Source organism: Plodia interpunctella, chromosome 10 (assembly GCF_027563975.2).
Source record: "Plodia interpunctella isolate USDA-ARS_2022_Savannah chromosome 10, ilPloInte3.2, whole genome shotgun sequence".
Lineage (NCBI taxonomy): Eukaryota > Metazoa > Arthropoda > Insecta > Lepidoptera > Pyralidae > Plodia > Plodia interpunctella.
Genome location: NC_071303.1, coordinates 1,249,463 through 1,265,621, shown reverse-complemented (window position 1 = coordinate 1,265,621; position 16,159 = coordinate 1,249,463). Strand labels below are relative to the sequence as shown.

The 16,159-nt window shown below is 34.2% G+C and overlaps 1 protein-coding gene across 3 annotated transcripts in view; it reads left to right on the top strand.

Annotated features, from left to right (window-relative positions):
• LOC128672903 (adenylate cyclase type 2-like) overlaps positions 1-16,159 on the top strand; it is a 165,106-nt gene that overhangs the window by 122,669 nt on the left and 26,278 nt on the right. For all 3 annotated transcript variants that reach the window (XM_053750412.2, XM_053750410.2, XM_053750411.1), the window contains exon 6: positions 9,206-9,418. In XM_053750412.2, the coding sequence (XP_053606387.1) occupies positions 9,206-9,418 (213 nt within the window). The remainder of the gene's footprint in view (positions 1-9,205; positions 9,419-16,159) is intronic.

The following is a 16,159-nucleotide window of genomic DNA, read 5'->3' as shown; positions in this document are numbered from 1 at the left end:
AGGTCACTGATATCTTATCTGGGAGATAATTCGGCGGTCTTTGTTTTCATTAAGTGCTTCTATCAATATTCTTTTATGTAATGTTCCATTTTTTATTGGGCTATTCCAGTCCCTACAAGCTGTCCCTCCTGGTGGACAAAGGGAATTATTTTTCCACTCTTTCCTATCATGTCAAGTAATAACAGGCAACCTAGATTAACACTCAATAATTCAACGACTTTTTATTTTTTTTTATGTATGCTTATTTATTTAAACTTTATTGACCAATAGTTACAAAGTGTGGTCTTAATGCTAAACACAGTCTCTATCAGCCAACCTTTAGGAAAAACTGAAAGATATATAGCTAGTAAAATATATATATATATATATCTGTTCTTGTTTTCTAACGAAAAGTTGACACTTCATAAAGAAATACTTTTTAAGAAATGACTTATTAACAAATTTTCTATGTTTTAAAAAATACATTAATTAAAAGTTTTCCATTCGTATCGGACGCATTTTTCCATGTTTGAGCAACTTTCGAAAACGGTAACAAACAAATTTTAATGAGATGAAAAAAAAAAAACTGGAATCGAGCCGGAATCCCGCAGAAATTTTTCATGTCATTATTATTTTCAACAATAAGTTAAAGACCACGTGTGACATGTATAACAAATCCATTGAAATTTTAATGAGTTTTTATAACAAATACATGTGTTTAAAAAAGGTTTTTGTTGTGATATTCGTCAGTGACATGGGAGATTTCTTTTTAAATAACTGATTATCCAAATAAATGCTAATTATATTACACTATACTATTATTTACAAGTTAGGATATGTGTTAGGATGTAAGTTAGTCAAATTATGCAAAATTTACTGGTGGAATGTAACCTGAACTAGTATAGATAATATATAACAGAATATGTTTTATCCCGAAATTCCAACGGAAGCGAAGCCCCACGACGCAGCTTAAGTTATAAAAATATGTTTTTAATCTTTGTTCTTTTTTTTTAACTTCATCTCTCCACACCAATAAAGAATTATTTTATAAATACAAGCGACTTGTATCTATATACATGTATGTATGTACCTTTAAAAGGGGCACTCCTTTCAGTTGAGGATCTCCATAACTTAATCCCATGTTCGGTAGGGGTTAAGTTCTGTAATTTTTTCCCCTCTTAGATCTGTATCTAATTATAAGGCTGTCACACCATGATATTTATTATTAATATAGAAATGCGATATAATAAAATATTGCAATTATCTTATTTTCCTTATTGCAATTACCTAATTGCTTTATGCGTGGAGTTTTTAAATTATGCAAGTGAATGGGCGAGTTATTTGTTGCACCAGCTAAATTTATCAAGATTACGACTCGTATCTTATTATATAAAAAGTAGCTGTTGCCCGCGGCTTCGCCCGCGTAAATTTTCCACGGGAGCAGTTAATTTTCCGGGATGTAACAGTACCTATGTTATTCCAGATTATAGTCTGGTATTTGGTACCCGTGTACCAAATTTCATAATAATCGATCCAGTCGATTTTGCGTAAAAGAGTAACAACAATACATACACATTAATAAAGGATTAGACAAGAAATAGCAGTGGGCTTTAAAGCCCTTTTCTTGTTCAGCTACAAAAATATATATAAGAATATCTCAATAATGTCATCAAAATTTAAAAAAAAATAGTACACACAATTAAACATAAAAAAGTAAAGTATATTACAAATAAAAATTAATAGCAATCGAGAACTCTCATGTAGGGAACAAATTTATTTTAATATTAAACAAATATATATTCAGACAATTTAAGTTCACATGTCTAAACATTGATGCTGATAAATTTATTGATAAATTTGACTAATTATTTAAATTTGTAGCCTTTCCGCCTAACACTTGAGTAATATGGTCAATACATGATAATTACAAATTTATAATTTAACCAAAACGGCCGCCCCGAATCGTACCTTACGCAAAAATATCCATTACAAGTTTTTTGGCTAATTAATCATAATTAATGAATTTCACTGAACGACAAGGAAAATTACATGGTGAATTAGATCTAGAACTATCGACTGGCACAATGTGATCATATGAAATTGTGCCACACGTCTTCGTAACGTGCCGTATTCATGTCACGTGTAAAAATTACTACTGCACAAATTCTATTACTGTAGACACAGTGACAGGGTTTTTCCTATAGTGATATTTTCGAAAGCTTTTATGTGTATGCTGCATTACTTTTTCACTTCTTGCCCTTTATAAATTACATTTAAAAAATGTCACTAAGCTCAGTGTGTCTCTTGGCAAATGAAATTGACAATATGAGACAAAAATTTTGTTTAAAGTATTATTTGTCTCGTGACTGTGATTTAGCTCAGTGCATTCTAGTTGATGTGTGTCAAAGAGTTGACCCAGTACTATCCATTAAATATAAATATTAGGATAAATCACATAGATTGAGCTAGCCCCAAAGTAAGTTCGAGTCTTGTGTTGTGGGATACTAACTCAACGATACTATATTTTATTACAAATACATATATAGGTAAACATCCAAGACCCGGGCCAATCAGAGTAAGATCATTTTCCATCATGACCCGACCGGGGATCAAACCCGCTGCGCTACCGAGGTCGTCAAAATTAAGGATCTTCTAAATGTTTCTTGTATCGCTTTCATTGTCCTACACACTCAAAAATTATCACGTCGCTTGATATCCCATAATAATGCATTGTTAGGAAAACCCTAATGGTACAGCCATAGTCGTTTCTAGACGGGGGAATTCCTCAACGATTTATAATTTTTTGTCATGCGTAATATAATATGTAACAAGATGTCCCCGAAAATTTTCATTTTTGAATGAAATTTTTGTAAAAATAAACTTATTTATGATCCATATATTTTTGAAAAGTTTATTCATGTAATATTTATCTTCCATGGCAAGTTTTGGATATAAAAATCACAGTACATAAACTGCGATTTTTCGTCTAACATAATTATAAAAAAAATCTTACTATATTTTTGGGGAATAACTTTATATAATCTTAGTTGTAAAACCTAATTTGAAATTAGCATATATACATATAGATAACGACCCCACGAAGCAGTCTGAAGCCCTTGACGGATACGTCAGTTACTGGAGGTGTGTGGTCCCGCCCTATAATAGGACCTCTTCATCTGGCATCATTAGCATTCCCATTGAAAGGCCGGTTGCAGAATCACAGCTAAATTAAATGGTTCTATATTATGAGAATCCTTGACTTTGGGGCGTCACAGCTTCGAATGTAATCGAAAACACGCGAAGATGAAACAGAGAAGATACGTCAGGGATGATATATTTTTTATGGAAGTAAAGGCGGTTTTAAAGACTGCTGTGATTTGCACTAATTAAACATTTGTTTCTCAATAATGAGTCCGAGATATCACTCATTGTTGTCACAACAACCTTCAGGATGTCACGTTTTTGTTTTTATATCGAGGTCAGGCGTGATACCTCAATTTGCTGAATATGTACTGAAAAACATTGTTTGTGTAACGGTGTGCCTAAATGTTATTGGTTGGTACAGTTACACGCTTTGAAGTCAAGTATGAATGTACATTACTAAAGTAGGTCTTATGCAAAATATTAGATCCCACCAAAAACATTTTCATGTAAAAATGTTGCCAAGTCGATTCTACTTTGCTTATCCTGTGAAAAAGTTATCATTTATCGTATAAAGCCAAGCTCCGAACACGTACACGCTCTAAACCTATAAGCCTTAACTTCACAAACTCTACACATTATTTAAAATTTATGAAAACGTGGTCAGATCTCATGTACAGCCTATATTCTTGATATACCTATGCACCAGACCTAACTCCACATACTCTACATTCTAGTTAAAATGTGTGGCTTGACCGATTCGTTTCTCTACAATTAAGATGATAATGAATGCTCTGTGACGGTAGCAAAACCGCCAAGCTATAAATTCGTGTGGAATCTTGCAACTAAATAAATTCTGAAGCAAATATCTTCTACCGATAAACCTGAAATTTTTTACACGCATTTAGTTTGGATAACAATGCCTTATATAGTAAGCGTGATCGGATGGAAACTACTGATATTTGGTGTAACTTGACATTAAATGGCAGTCATTTTCTATGATGAAGTTCAATTAGCTTATCAGTCAATTTGTATGGGAGATCAAATTTTAATCAATCGATCACACCGCACATCCTATCATACTAATATTATAAATATGAAAGTGTGTTTGTCTATTACTCCTTTCGCGTCGAACTGTATTGAGACGATATTTAGTGTGGAGATAGTTGAAGAGCTGGAAAATTTCATGGGCATTATGCGTCGCGCTTGTAAAGAATATTGAACAAAATCAGTGCTAATACTAATGTGGTTCTGGACACAAAGTAGTACAATTATTAAAACAATTAAACTACACGAGACTTATGTCACGTAGGCACGGGTTAATGCATCATTAGAACAATCACCATTAAATTAAGGACCGGTTGTGGCATTATATTTATTGCAAAATGGGACCTTAACGTTTGACGTTGATTGCCAGGTGTCGATATTGGAAATAGTGTCTTAATTCGTATCCGAATTAGTTTGTCAAAGTTTTTCTAACAGAAGCAAACGACATTACTCTTATACAAGTTTTTTACAATAATGTCATTTTTGCCACAAGAGATCTTGTGGCATTTAACGCTTGACAAAAAACACATATCCGTACTTCAAACCGCTGCAGAGTTCCCTCGTTGGGAGCCGATCCTTGGTTCACCATCAGGTCATGCTATCATAATAATGCATTGTCATGGAAACTGAAGCGATGTGGGAAGTTTCAACTCTATAGGACATCTGGAAGTAGGAGAAATCTAATTTGCAAGAGTTTGATTACAGACAGACAAGCAAACATCGGACAGATGAAACTAAATAAAAGCTTGTAAACAAAATTGATTTCATACTTCGTCAATATGTGGATCAATAACAGTATTCCTTGATGCTGGTTTAGGAGCGAGAGAAAAAACATTTTTGATTTCGAGCATGTGGGACATGCACTCATTAAAAGATACGTGTATTCCGGTTGGTTAACATTCCAATACTGAAGAGGAAGAGTTACCATCAAATTCCAAATTCAACTTAGGATGATATACATCACTGCTTGACGTCAAAAATTACTTAAAATTCAGTCTACTGCCAAATTCCAAAGCGATGGTGAGAAGAAGCGGCGGAACAAACTTCAGCGCACCCTTTACTTAAATCTTCCAAACATTTGCCTAGGTATTGGTTATACATATATTTACAATCTTTTTTGGATTTACAACACACACAAGACAAGGATAAGTATGCAGCAAACTGTTCGACGACAGTGTGGAGCTGGCATTAGACGTAATGTCACTACAATACATCTCGCTTGCAGGTTGTCTGTCTCATATAAGAATACTGAATGACACATGCCGAGTTGGGGACGAATTTCGTAACTGTCCGTATTTAATTCTTGCTTAAGTGTGTTAATATTTTGGTACTAAATAAATAGTTTTTCTTACTGTCTTAATACTTTTTCCATTCTTTACCTAATTCTTGACCAATGGTCACTGATGCAAGTCTGATTCATGTCAAAGCTATAATGAATATCAGTCCAAATCAATTCTTCTCATGAAATACTCAAAGTTATTTACATAAATATATGTGCTACTCTCTATATAGGGAATCAATGACGTCACGTCATAAGTGGCGAATATGCGTCATAATGCCACCGAATTGTATAGTGTTAATAGCCTATATCTATTTTTACAAATAATATAGCCATTTGTTCCTTTGGATATTTTTGGGAATCTGGGTAGTCTATCTATCTCTTTCATCTGAGAGTGTCCCTGGTCGCATTCACGGCTATGATGTCGGGGAGCCTGGGTTCACATAAATAAATAAATAACAGTAAGGAGTAACAAATCCCAATACACACACATTGAAGTTTTCACATGAAAAACTAATTTATCAGTGGGATAGTAGACCGAATTCGATTTTCAAGAATTTTTATACAGATAGGAGCCGCATAGTCAAACTTGATTATTTCATCATAAATCTTAAAAGGAAAATGTCTTCAACAATGATTATTTTTCTAATTCTAGGTAAACCTATATAATTGTCGTAATTTATAATACACTGTCCCCAACAATATTGCAATAAAAATGTCCGACTCCCATTGTAAAAGTGTACAGTGAAATTTTGAAATCCTTTAGTGCCTTACCTATTTATGGCATGTAGACAAAGGGTCGGAAAGGGATAGCAAGAAACCATAGATATTTCTTTTATCTATACATAGAACCAAGTTAGTACTTACCATGTTTTAGACTCCAATGCAGATTTTGTTAATTCTGCACGAGAACAATGCTTTTCGATAACTGATATGATGATAGCGGATAACTGTAAAAGCTATAAGGAACTGTAAAAGGTTTAAGCTAAAAGCTTTTTTGTCTAAACTAAAACTACTTATAAACTTTCTTTGTGAAATGCAAGATAATTTTTTATTTTGGTATAACATTTTTCATTTTTTATTCTTTGATCAAAAAGCATGGTATTTAAAACGACCTGACCTGCGTATGTAGTTTTTTTTAAATACCTATATAATGTGTATTTTAATTTAAACTGTTTTAAGTCATTAAAATATGGCTGAAAAAGTTTTTGTATGTTTGAACGCGCTAATAGAGAGTAATATTGTCACCGAAAGAAGGAAAACACACACATCTGTTGAAAATATTTACCTTTGTAATTTAACAAAAAATATGATTCGAGTTTTCAGAAAGTCACTTTCTCATGATCTAGAAAAATGTGTGAAATATTTGGACTGTTTGAATAGTAGATTTGGATCACAGTGCTTCATGCCTAAGTTTTTAACTAGCGGCCCGTCCCGGCTTCGCTCGGGTAAAAACAATAAACTATACACGTAAACCTTCCTCAGAAGTCACATTATCTATCGGTGAAAACCGCATGAAAATCCATGCAGTAGTTTTTGAGTTTAATGCGTACAGACAGACAGACACGGCATATGACTTTATAATATGTAAGAATACCTATTAGAAAAGTTAGACATTATGAGGAACATTAAAGTATTATAAATATATAAACCAGCTTTTGCCCGGAGCTTCGTCCGCGTTATATTACAATGTCTATTCTAAATTTCACCAAAATCGGCCCAACGGGTTTTACCGTGAATACACAACCGATAGACAATATTACATTTATAATATTAATATGTTTACCTATGTTTTTTCGCTTTAAATCATTTCATTAGTAATTTTATGTACCTACCTACTTTCAAAAATGTCATAGCAATTAAGAAAGTATAATAATCAAAGCATTTTAAGAAAGTTCATTTCTTTTATGCAGACTCATTAAACTAGCTGCGCCCCGGGGCTTCGCTCCCGTGAAAATATCGGGATTAAAAGTGGTCTATTTGTATTCCTTTCAGCAAAATTAATGCATGTACTTTACATAATTAATTCTCGCTATAAAATTTCATTTTATTTGCAAAAACACGTCTACGAGATTATCCATAATTTTTATTATCTAATTTAAAGGTAACAATGTTAATTATTATTTTAATTAAAAGCTGGATAGCTATTATTTTAATCTACAAACTATACTACATTTAATAAGGTACTAATAATTTTGCATTCTAATTAAAATTGGAAATGGAGGTAAATAGTGCCCACATTCAGCATTTCGAATGTGACTGCTATTCTATAGGTACAGAATCATCATTATATAATTTAAGAGCGAGGCTTTTGTCGGCGGAGTTTCTTCCATATCCTTACATATTATAAAACAGAGCCATGTACCGCGTCTGCCTGTCTCTCTGTCTATTCGCAATAAACTCTCAAAACGCCTGCACGAATTTTCATGCGGTTTTCACCAATAAATAGTGTAATTCGTCTGGTAGTTTGAGGTGTATAATTTATTGTGTTTTTACCCGAGCGAAGTCGGGACGGGTCGCTAGTTTATTTGTAAAATGCACTCTCTTGACGTCAATAAGTGATTTAATATCATCCTAAATTGAAAAAAAGAATTTTGAATTTGAATTAATAAAAAAGTTTACAGAAATGTATTCGCCACAAGCTTCCATTGTTCACTCTTCATAGCTAATTCTTTTATTTCTTGATACGACATCCAACTCTCATTTTATCTATTAATGAACTATGTCTTAGTTATCCTGGGCCCGTTCTTCCTTCTACTTCGAAGGAGTTCGCTGGCTAAATAGAAGTACGAAAATCAAATGAAATTATATTGATTTTGTTTGGAACAAAACATACATATTACACGTAGCTTTAAGACTAAAAATAATTAATATATATATATATATATATATATATATATATATATATATATATATATATATATATATTCTAAAAATAATATATAATATATATTATTTTTAGAGAATTAATAATAATTATAGAGAAAACAGTTATAGAAATGATGGATGATACCTAAAATTTCAATTTGGACATCTGACAAATTAAAAAAGTGAAGTAAGAACAAAGTGCCTAATCGTGTTATCAGAAAACTCCCGCTGAAAGTTTAAGCGAGTCCTTTTTTTTCTCCTTATTTCAATTTAGGGTTCCGTATATAAATAATGCTAAATGACAGTCAAGATGAGATTAAAGATGAAACTAAAAACAGCTTAATAGGGATACTGTGCACCTTTTAGTTTAATCTTTAATACTTTTGAATCATACAAGAAGAATTCAGACATACTCGTATTCTTATATAGGCTAGTTTCACTGCAAGTCAAATCAGAATTATTTTTTCTAAATGTCATAAATAATAAATTTCTATAGAACTTGTCTGATGAAGTTGGAAGCTAATATAAATTTTGTATTGAAGCAAGGAAAAACCTATCTATATACACTGATTTTAAAACGATTCAGCAAATTTTTGCCGATATATTTCTTGTAGTCGTAGCTGAGCCATTATATGGAATATAATGCACACAACGACTTCCTAGGCAATGGTTTTCTATTCCTTCAATGAGTGCTGATTTCCTCACGATATTTACACATGAATCATATTGATAAACAAACGCCAGATTCAAATGACACTCATCTTTTAATACCTGGTTCCACCATTTTGGTTCACAAGCAAGGGTACACAATGACTGGATCACCAGATTCATGTTTAGATCCAGGTTTTATCAAAATATCACAATTCACCAGCGCCATCTATATTGTTCCAGGTGAAACGCTCAATCATGCTCAAGATGGCGGACGCGTGCGCTGACAGCTCCAAGCAGACAAGGTTCCACGAGATGCACGTACAGCGACACAACAACGTTAGCATTCTGTATGCGGACATCGTCAACTTCACGCCGCTGTCGGAGCGGCTCAGCGCCTCGGATCTGGTCAAGACCCTGAACGAACTGTTTGGGCGATTCGACCAGATTGCTCAGGTAGGTTAAAGGTGAAGGTAGTCTTTTATATGTACGTATATTTACTTAAAAGGAGGAAAGGGAAGTGAAATCGATGGCTGAGGACAGGCTAAGATGGAAAGTACTCCACCGGCAAGAACAAAGTTCTTAAATTAATTGATGATAACGATACTTAAAGGATTATATGGTCCAAATTCTGCACGATTTCACGTAGGAAAGTATCTGACCTGCGACTCAGTAACAGAAAGGCTGCTCGAAAGATATGAACCATGTTGAAGTGAATAATTGAAAATTAAATACTTCGTGGTATAGATTCTACTTGGTCTTACGTCGGGAACAAATATCTTACCTAGCACACACCAGTAGAAAGGAGGACCAAAAGACTGAAGCATGTTGAAGTGAAAAATAAAACGACAGAAAGTGGAGGTGATGCGTAAAAGCTGAAGTAATTACGATGAAAGAAAGAATAAGTAAGCTGACAATCGTGCGAATTGGAGACGAAAAAGTAAGAAAACGGACTCTGGCATCGGACGATCAACGGCTGGGGAAGGAACAGGAAAACCCTTAGATGAGAGAGAAAGACAGAGAGAGTAAGATCATTGATAGTATTTGCAAAGCAAGGAGACCACTTTAAATTGAAAAAATGCACGTGCAGCGCCACAACGTGCTTGAATATATTTTTTTGTTTCTATAAATCTTTTTACATAAGATGAGACAACAAAATATGTGTTGAAAATGGGGAAAAGTCAGTTTCAAGTCTCGAGCAATACTAATTTTCACTAACTAATTGATTTCCAAAGCATGGCTATCAAAATTTTTCCATAAAGAAAATATAGACTTAACAGCGCATTGTTCTTACAAATGAAATCAAAGGTTTCAGAAATCATTTGAATCGTAAGAACCGCTTTCAACTGAAACAGATATTAATATTTCTTTAATGAAGTTTGTGATCAGTGATGTGGAAGTAAAGACTTTAAGATACAGTCAGTGAAGTGGTATAACTCATCTGATAAAGAAAAACAATTTTCATTTGCAATTACATCGACTTCATAATAATAATAATGTTATGTCTTGAAGTCATTAAAAATCGATTAAGATTGAGTAAGGTTAAAAAAATTAAATGGTAAATAAAATCGATTGAGATTTGTGACTTATAAGCAACATAATTTTACTGTAAATTAAATTATATGCATTAATTAAAAGTTTTTAAAGTTATATCGGTGACGGTGGCCTGTGGTTAAGACCGTCCCGCCTGTGATCGAAAGGTCCTAGGTTCGAATACTACTCATGCCACATAAGCTTGTATATCAATCGGACTCATGTTTGGTAGTGCGTGAGAAATTATTAATATAATTTATCATCTAGTGTATGAAATCGACAATAGCAAATAGTGTGTGTTTCATTCCACATAATTACCACGACCTTAGCCATGAGGAATACGACTGTGAGGAAGGAAAATGATATCGACAATACGGATTCTTGACACATAAAATCTAATTGCCACTACAGTGCACATTCAAAATGAACTTTACAAGAGTCGGTTGTTTAACTGAATTTTGAAGGCTTTCGTGTGAGTAACTTTACAAACTTTATTATACTTCAAGAAATAACTAGTTTAATATCTTAATCGTCGCCTCTACCATGTTCCATTGCAGTTTATTGAAGCCGTGGTGGCCCAGTGGTTAAGACTGTCCGTTTGGATTTGAAGGTCCCAGGTTCGAATCCTACACGCGCCACATGAGTTTGTATAACAATCTGACGCATTTGTAGTAGTATTTGTTTCTTTGATCACCACTTGCTTCCGGTGAAGGAAAACATCGTGAGGAAACCTGCACACTGGTTGGCAATTTAAGTACACTATTGTGTACGCGACTACTTACCACTACTTAGATGCCCGTAGATAGTCGAAAAAGTCATGTCAAATGCCTTTAGGTGACTTGAATAAAATATGACACCAGTGTTAGCAATAATACACTCAAAAGAAATATTGCAGTTTAGTTACGTTGCCATGTGTTTTCAAGACAATTTCAAGAGAAAAAGTGTGCAGGTTTAATTTTTTTAAGTGAAAACTTCTTTAGCGGCGTTGTGCACTTTTTCTGATGGATATATATTTTTTTAATTCGACCATCGGAAATTAGTAAGACATAATTAATGTTCAAGTTTTCACTATTACTCGTAACGGCACTCTCGGAGTGGAACTCGTTTTTTCCTCTAGACTATAGTATACCTACCTCATTAGCTCGTGCAAGTCTTGTTAAGCCTCTCTTTGTGCTTTTTCACTGCAACACATTTGCAGTCTTAATTAGAGTTTGTATTGTGCATTCGAAATTCTAGTTAGTGTACTTTATCCCTTCTCATCGTCGCGTGTTCGTTTCCTGTGAAATTCAGTGCTGTGTAGTCACGAAGCCCGGTAGTTAGTACAAAAATAAACTTTAAAAAAAAATTAAACTTGGCTGTGTTTTTGCAACCGGCCGCCTGTCTGACGATTTTACAATCCTCATTCGGAATGCTATTTTGTACTGTGTTCTTTAGACTTAGAAGCCGTGAGCAAACTCTAGTCGATTGTAAAATCTGGAATTTTCTCACCAATTTTCGCTAGACGTGAGAAGTTTCTACCACGTCGAAGAGTACAGCTAACATTGGATTAGGATCGAATGAGTTGAGCTAACATTGATCCAAGACTCCATTTTAAACTTGCGATGACAAACATTTGTGTGGGAAATTGTCTTTAGGATATTTCTTAGTTTTTTTTTTTTTACAAAAATGTCATTTTTCCCACAATCTTTTTATTGTCTCTTGACAGAGTTAAGCGGTTGTGGTCAACATGTTTTTGTTTCTGGGAGACAGGTGTAGCTCGCCGTACGATATCGCGCCATCTCTCCCTGCTTGTAGTCGTCCTGGTGCACTCGTGTATGGGTTCCACCACCAGCGCCATTTAACCTTGTGGAATTTAACACGTGACAAATAACCCATGTCCGTGCTGTAAACCTTTGAGGAGTTCGCTCGTTGGGAGCCGATCTTGTCAGGTCATGGAAACTGAAGAATCTTATCGAAATAATGCATTGTCATGGAAAATGAAGAATCGTGGGGAGAAATCTAACTTGCAAGATTTCTTGAAATCTAACTTGATTACGGTAAGACAAGCAAACATCGGGACAGACGAAACTAAATAAAAGCTTGTAAAAAATCTATTGATACACGATTTTGATTAAAGAGTAACAAAGAAACATACATACATAAGTACATACTAACAAACTTACGCACGTATATTAGTAGGATTTAAAGGAAATGCAAACACTAAATTTTTCTGTTTAAAATATCGTTTAATCCGATCTAATAGTTTTAAAACAGCTTATAATAAACATTCAACGAAGCGTGAACCTTTTGCAATAAGGGCTAGGGTTGCCTAGAATGTACACAAATATATATTTGGCGAAAGTTTTATCAAAAACGTTTGCTTTATATATTTACACCATAAATAGTTTACTTATAATATACTGTACTAGTTTACTTATAAATAAATAGTTTACTTATAATATAATATACTGTACAGGGTTACTGGTATCCAACGCATAACCTTCCAAAGGCGCATAAGGTACATAGAGACTAACATCTTTAGTTCTACGATTTTTGTCTAAACGTAATAAATACGAAAACTTTCCTTTTTTAATTTTAAGTTCGTTTCTATAAAACGTTACATATATCTTCAATTCCACTACATAACGCTCCTGTACACTGTCTCGTGTTACTTGGCAATTACATAGAGTTAAGATGTGTAGAATCGCAAATTAGATTGTATTTTTTTATATGAAAAAAAAAAAAAAAACTACGAATCCCGGAAAGTCGTAAAATAAAAGTTGATGTACCCAAGTACACAGTCTACAGGAGGTTTTGCGTTTGATACCAAATAACCCTGTATATCTTTGTATTTTACTAGCGGCTTCGTACAAGGTCTATAAATCTTGAGAAATTGTCTAAATATCAGTGAAAATTTCATTAAAATCTGTTGGGTCATTTAAAAGAACAATGCGTAGAACAGATGAACGCGATGATTTTTTTTTTATACTAGTGTCAATTTTTGGGGGTCATTTCCCTACAGGTATTTTTGTTATGTGATGATTATGCTTCACCTGAGTTTGAAAGTCTATAGACTTATCCTAACAATACGTTTTGACATCTATTTAATCATGTTTAGTTGAAATAAAGATGTTTTCTTTTCATTTTGATCATAGGGCAACTACTCTTTTAAAATAAAATACCTAATCTTTTATTGTCGGTAGGTATATGTTGTTGTATTCAAGTTTGCTGACATTATTGCTCAACAAATGTGGCAACCCTAGTTAAAGGCCTGGGGAATCCAATTTGCTAGGATCACTGTGAAATAATGTTAAAGTTAAAAGCCGGTAGTAACACTGATATTTTGTTAAAACAGAGCGATCCTGGCCAATTAATCGGATCGTTTTTAATTAAAAACATGATTTTGCGTCGCCGATAGCCGAGTATAAAACCAAAAACACACGAGGATTAGAGACGAGAGTTTTAAAATTTCAAACAGTGTGTAAGCCAATGTGTATAAGCAAATATAATTAGTAGGCACTCCGTACAACGAGTATGACATCTACCACGCCACATGCACAACGTCGCAGATCTAAAAAGCCGACCAAACGCAACGAATAACAAGCCACACAAGTAATCCACGATTCTGCGGACAGATGGCACTACGGTTGACTCACTACCAGAAGCTAACAAGCCTAGACCGCGCGGACAGTGCGTTTTCGATTGAAAGCATATATACAACCTCCGACATGACACCGTCTGTCGCGTGCGGTTCCCCAGGCACAACACCTGGCCTGGCGGGAAGATCTTCCCTTTGTGGCGGTCGAGCATAATCACCTAGCTCCCGCTACATAATAAATAAGAGGTGTATTGTCCCCCGTCCTATAATATGACCAGTCCAATACTCCCGTGGATGACATGACATCTAATGTTAGGACATTAGTAGTCTAGCAAATCGATCGTCTTCAAGAATTTCATTCAAACCCACATGCCACCGCTAGTCCCCTGAGAAAAGTTGGTATTTTGCTTGACTCCAAGGTGGATGGTTCCTTGGATAGTATTACAAATTGTATATTACAAAAGTATTACAAAATGTATTGGATGTTTCATAAATAAAATCGAAAATATCGAAGAGTGAAAGTCCAATATTAAAGGATATCTTCTTTCAGGTGTCAATCAAATAATTTATTCAGAAATTAGACCTTCACAGACACTTTTTCACGTCAAATTTGATATTAAGTATATAGTACTTTCTCAAAAAGCTACAAACTACTGGCATTTCCATCACCGCTGAGAAAAGAATAGCCGAAATAAATTCATTGAACAGTTCACGCTGATGTACAAAAACTTATTAATTAAGTTACCTTTTAGATTTTGTTCATCCAGCTTTGTTTATCCATGGATACGCTTAACAAATAAAATAAAAATATGGAAGTACTATCATTTACAGAAAAACCAATAACATTATATTGAAAAATTTCATCATTTTAACAAACTTAATTTGGACACGAAAAATTGTCCAAACTAGAATGAAAATTCCGCATTAAATTCTTTCGCAGTATATCGTCTATTACAGTGTATGTACAATTCACAGGCTATCGATCTTCCCATACAAAAGCTCTTTGCACTCAGCACGTGCCACCCTTTGTTCCGCCGGTCAGTTTAAAATGGAACAGCCATTTTTCAAAGGCGCCACATTGACGACTGTCCTTATTTTGCCATTGGAAAGTGCTCGAAGAATGGAAACGTGCATTTTGGATTTCTGCGATTTAATGAAATAAATATATAGAGACTGATTTGTCTCTCACAGATTGAGATAGCCCCGAAGTATGTTCGAAACGTGTGTTATGGGATACTAATATTTTAATGCTAAAGTTTGTAACATACAAACTAAATTTCGCATTAAAATATTAGTACCTCTTTCTTAAAATTCCAATTTTCAACCAATTTTCTTAAAATTTTTCCTACATGTAGTTTGAAGAACATATCCATATATGAAGGAAGAATTTAGAAGTAGTAAATTTCCATTTAGAAGGACATTTCATCCCAGAAAAATAACTGTTCCCGCGGAAAATTTACGCGGGAGAAGCCGCGGGTAAAATCCAGTATTCTATACCATATACATAAATATACAAACACGATAGTCCGAAAGAGATCATTTTCTATGTTAACTTTTCAAATTCAAAATTCTTTATTCAATTTAGGATGATATACATCATTTATTGACGTCAAAAATTACTTAAACTAAGTCTACTGTGAAGAAGAAGCGGCGCAACAAACTTCACCGCAGCCTTTTCTCCAAGGACGGGGTTCGGACCCGGGACCTCCAATGTAGCAGTCCTGCATGATGACTATTTATTAGGACACGGAAGTCATATTATAGGTATATATTATATTTATCGGAGCTCAGACTTCAAAGCGTCGCAGCCAAGATCAAAACTAAAACTCCGGTCATACGCGTTCGCGCGGTAGGCGCGAGTGACAGATATTTAACCAAATATTGTAACGAACATTGTATTCAGTTAGGTAACTTAACAATATCTTGCACTGTCAGTGATTAATGGAAATCTAATTACCCCGCTAACAGAAACTAGATCTAGAGAGAGAATATATTATCAGATTAGTTTGCAGAGTTATTACTACACAAATTACATACACAAACACTGAATTGAAACAAACGTTCTTTGGGAGTTACGCGAAATTTAG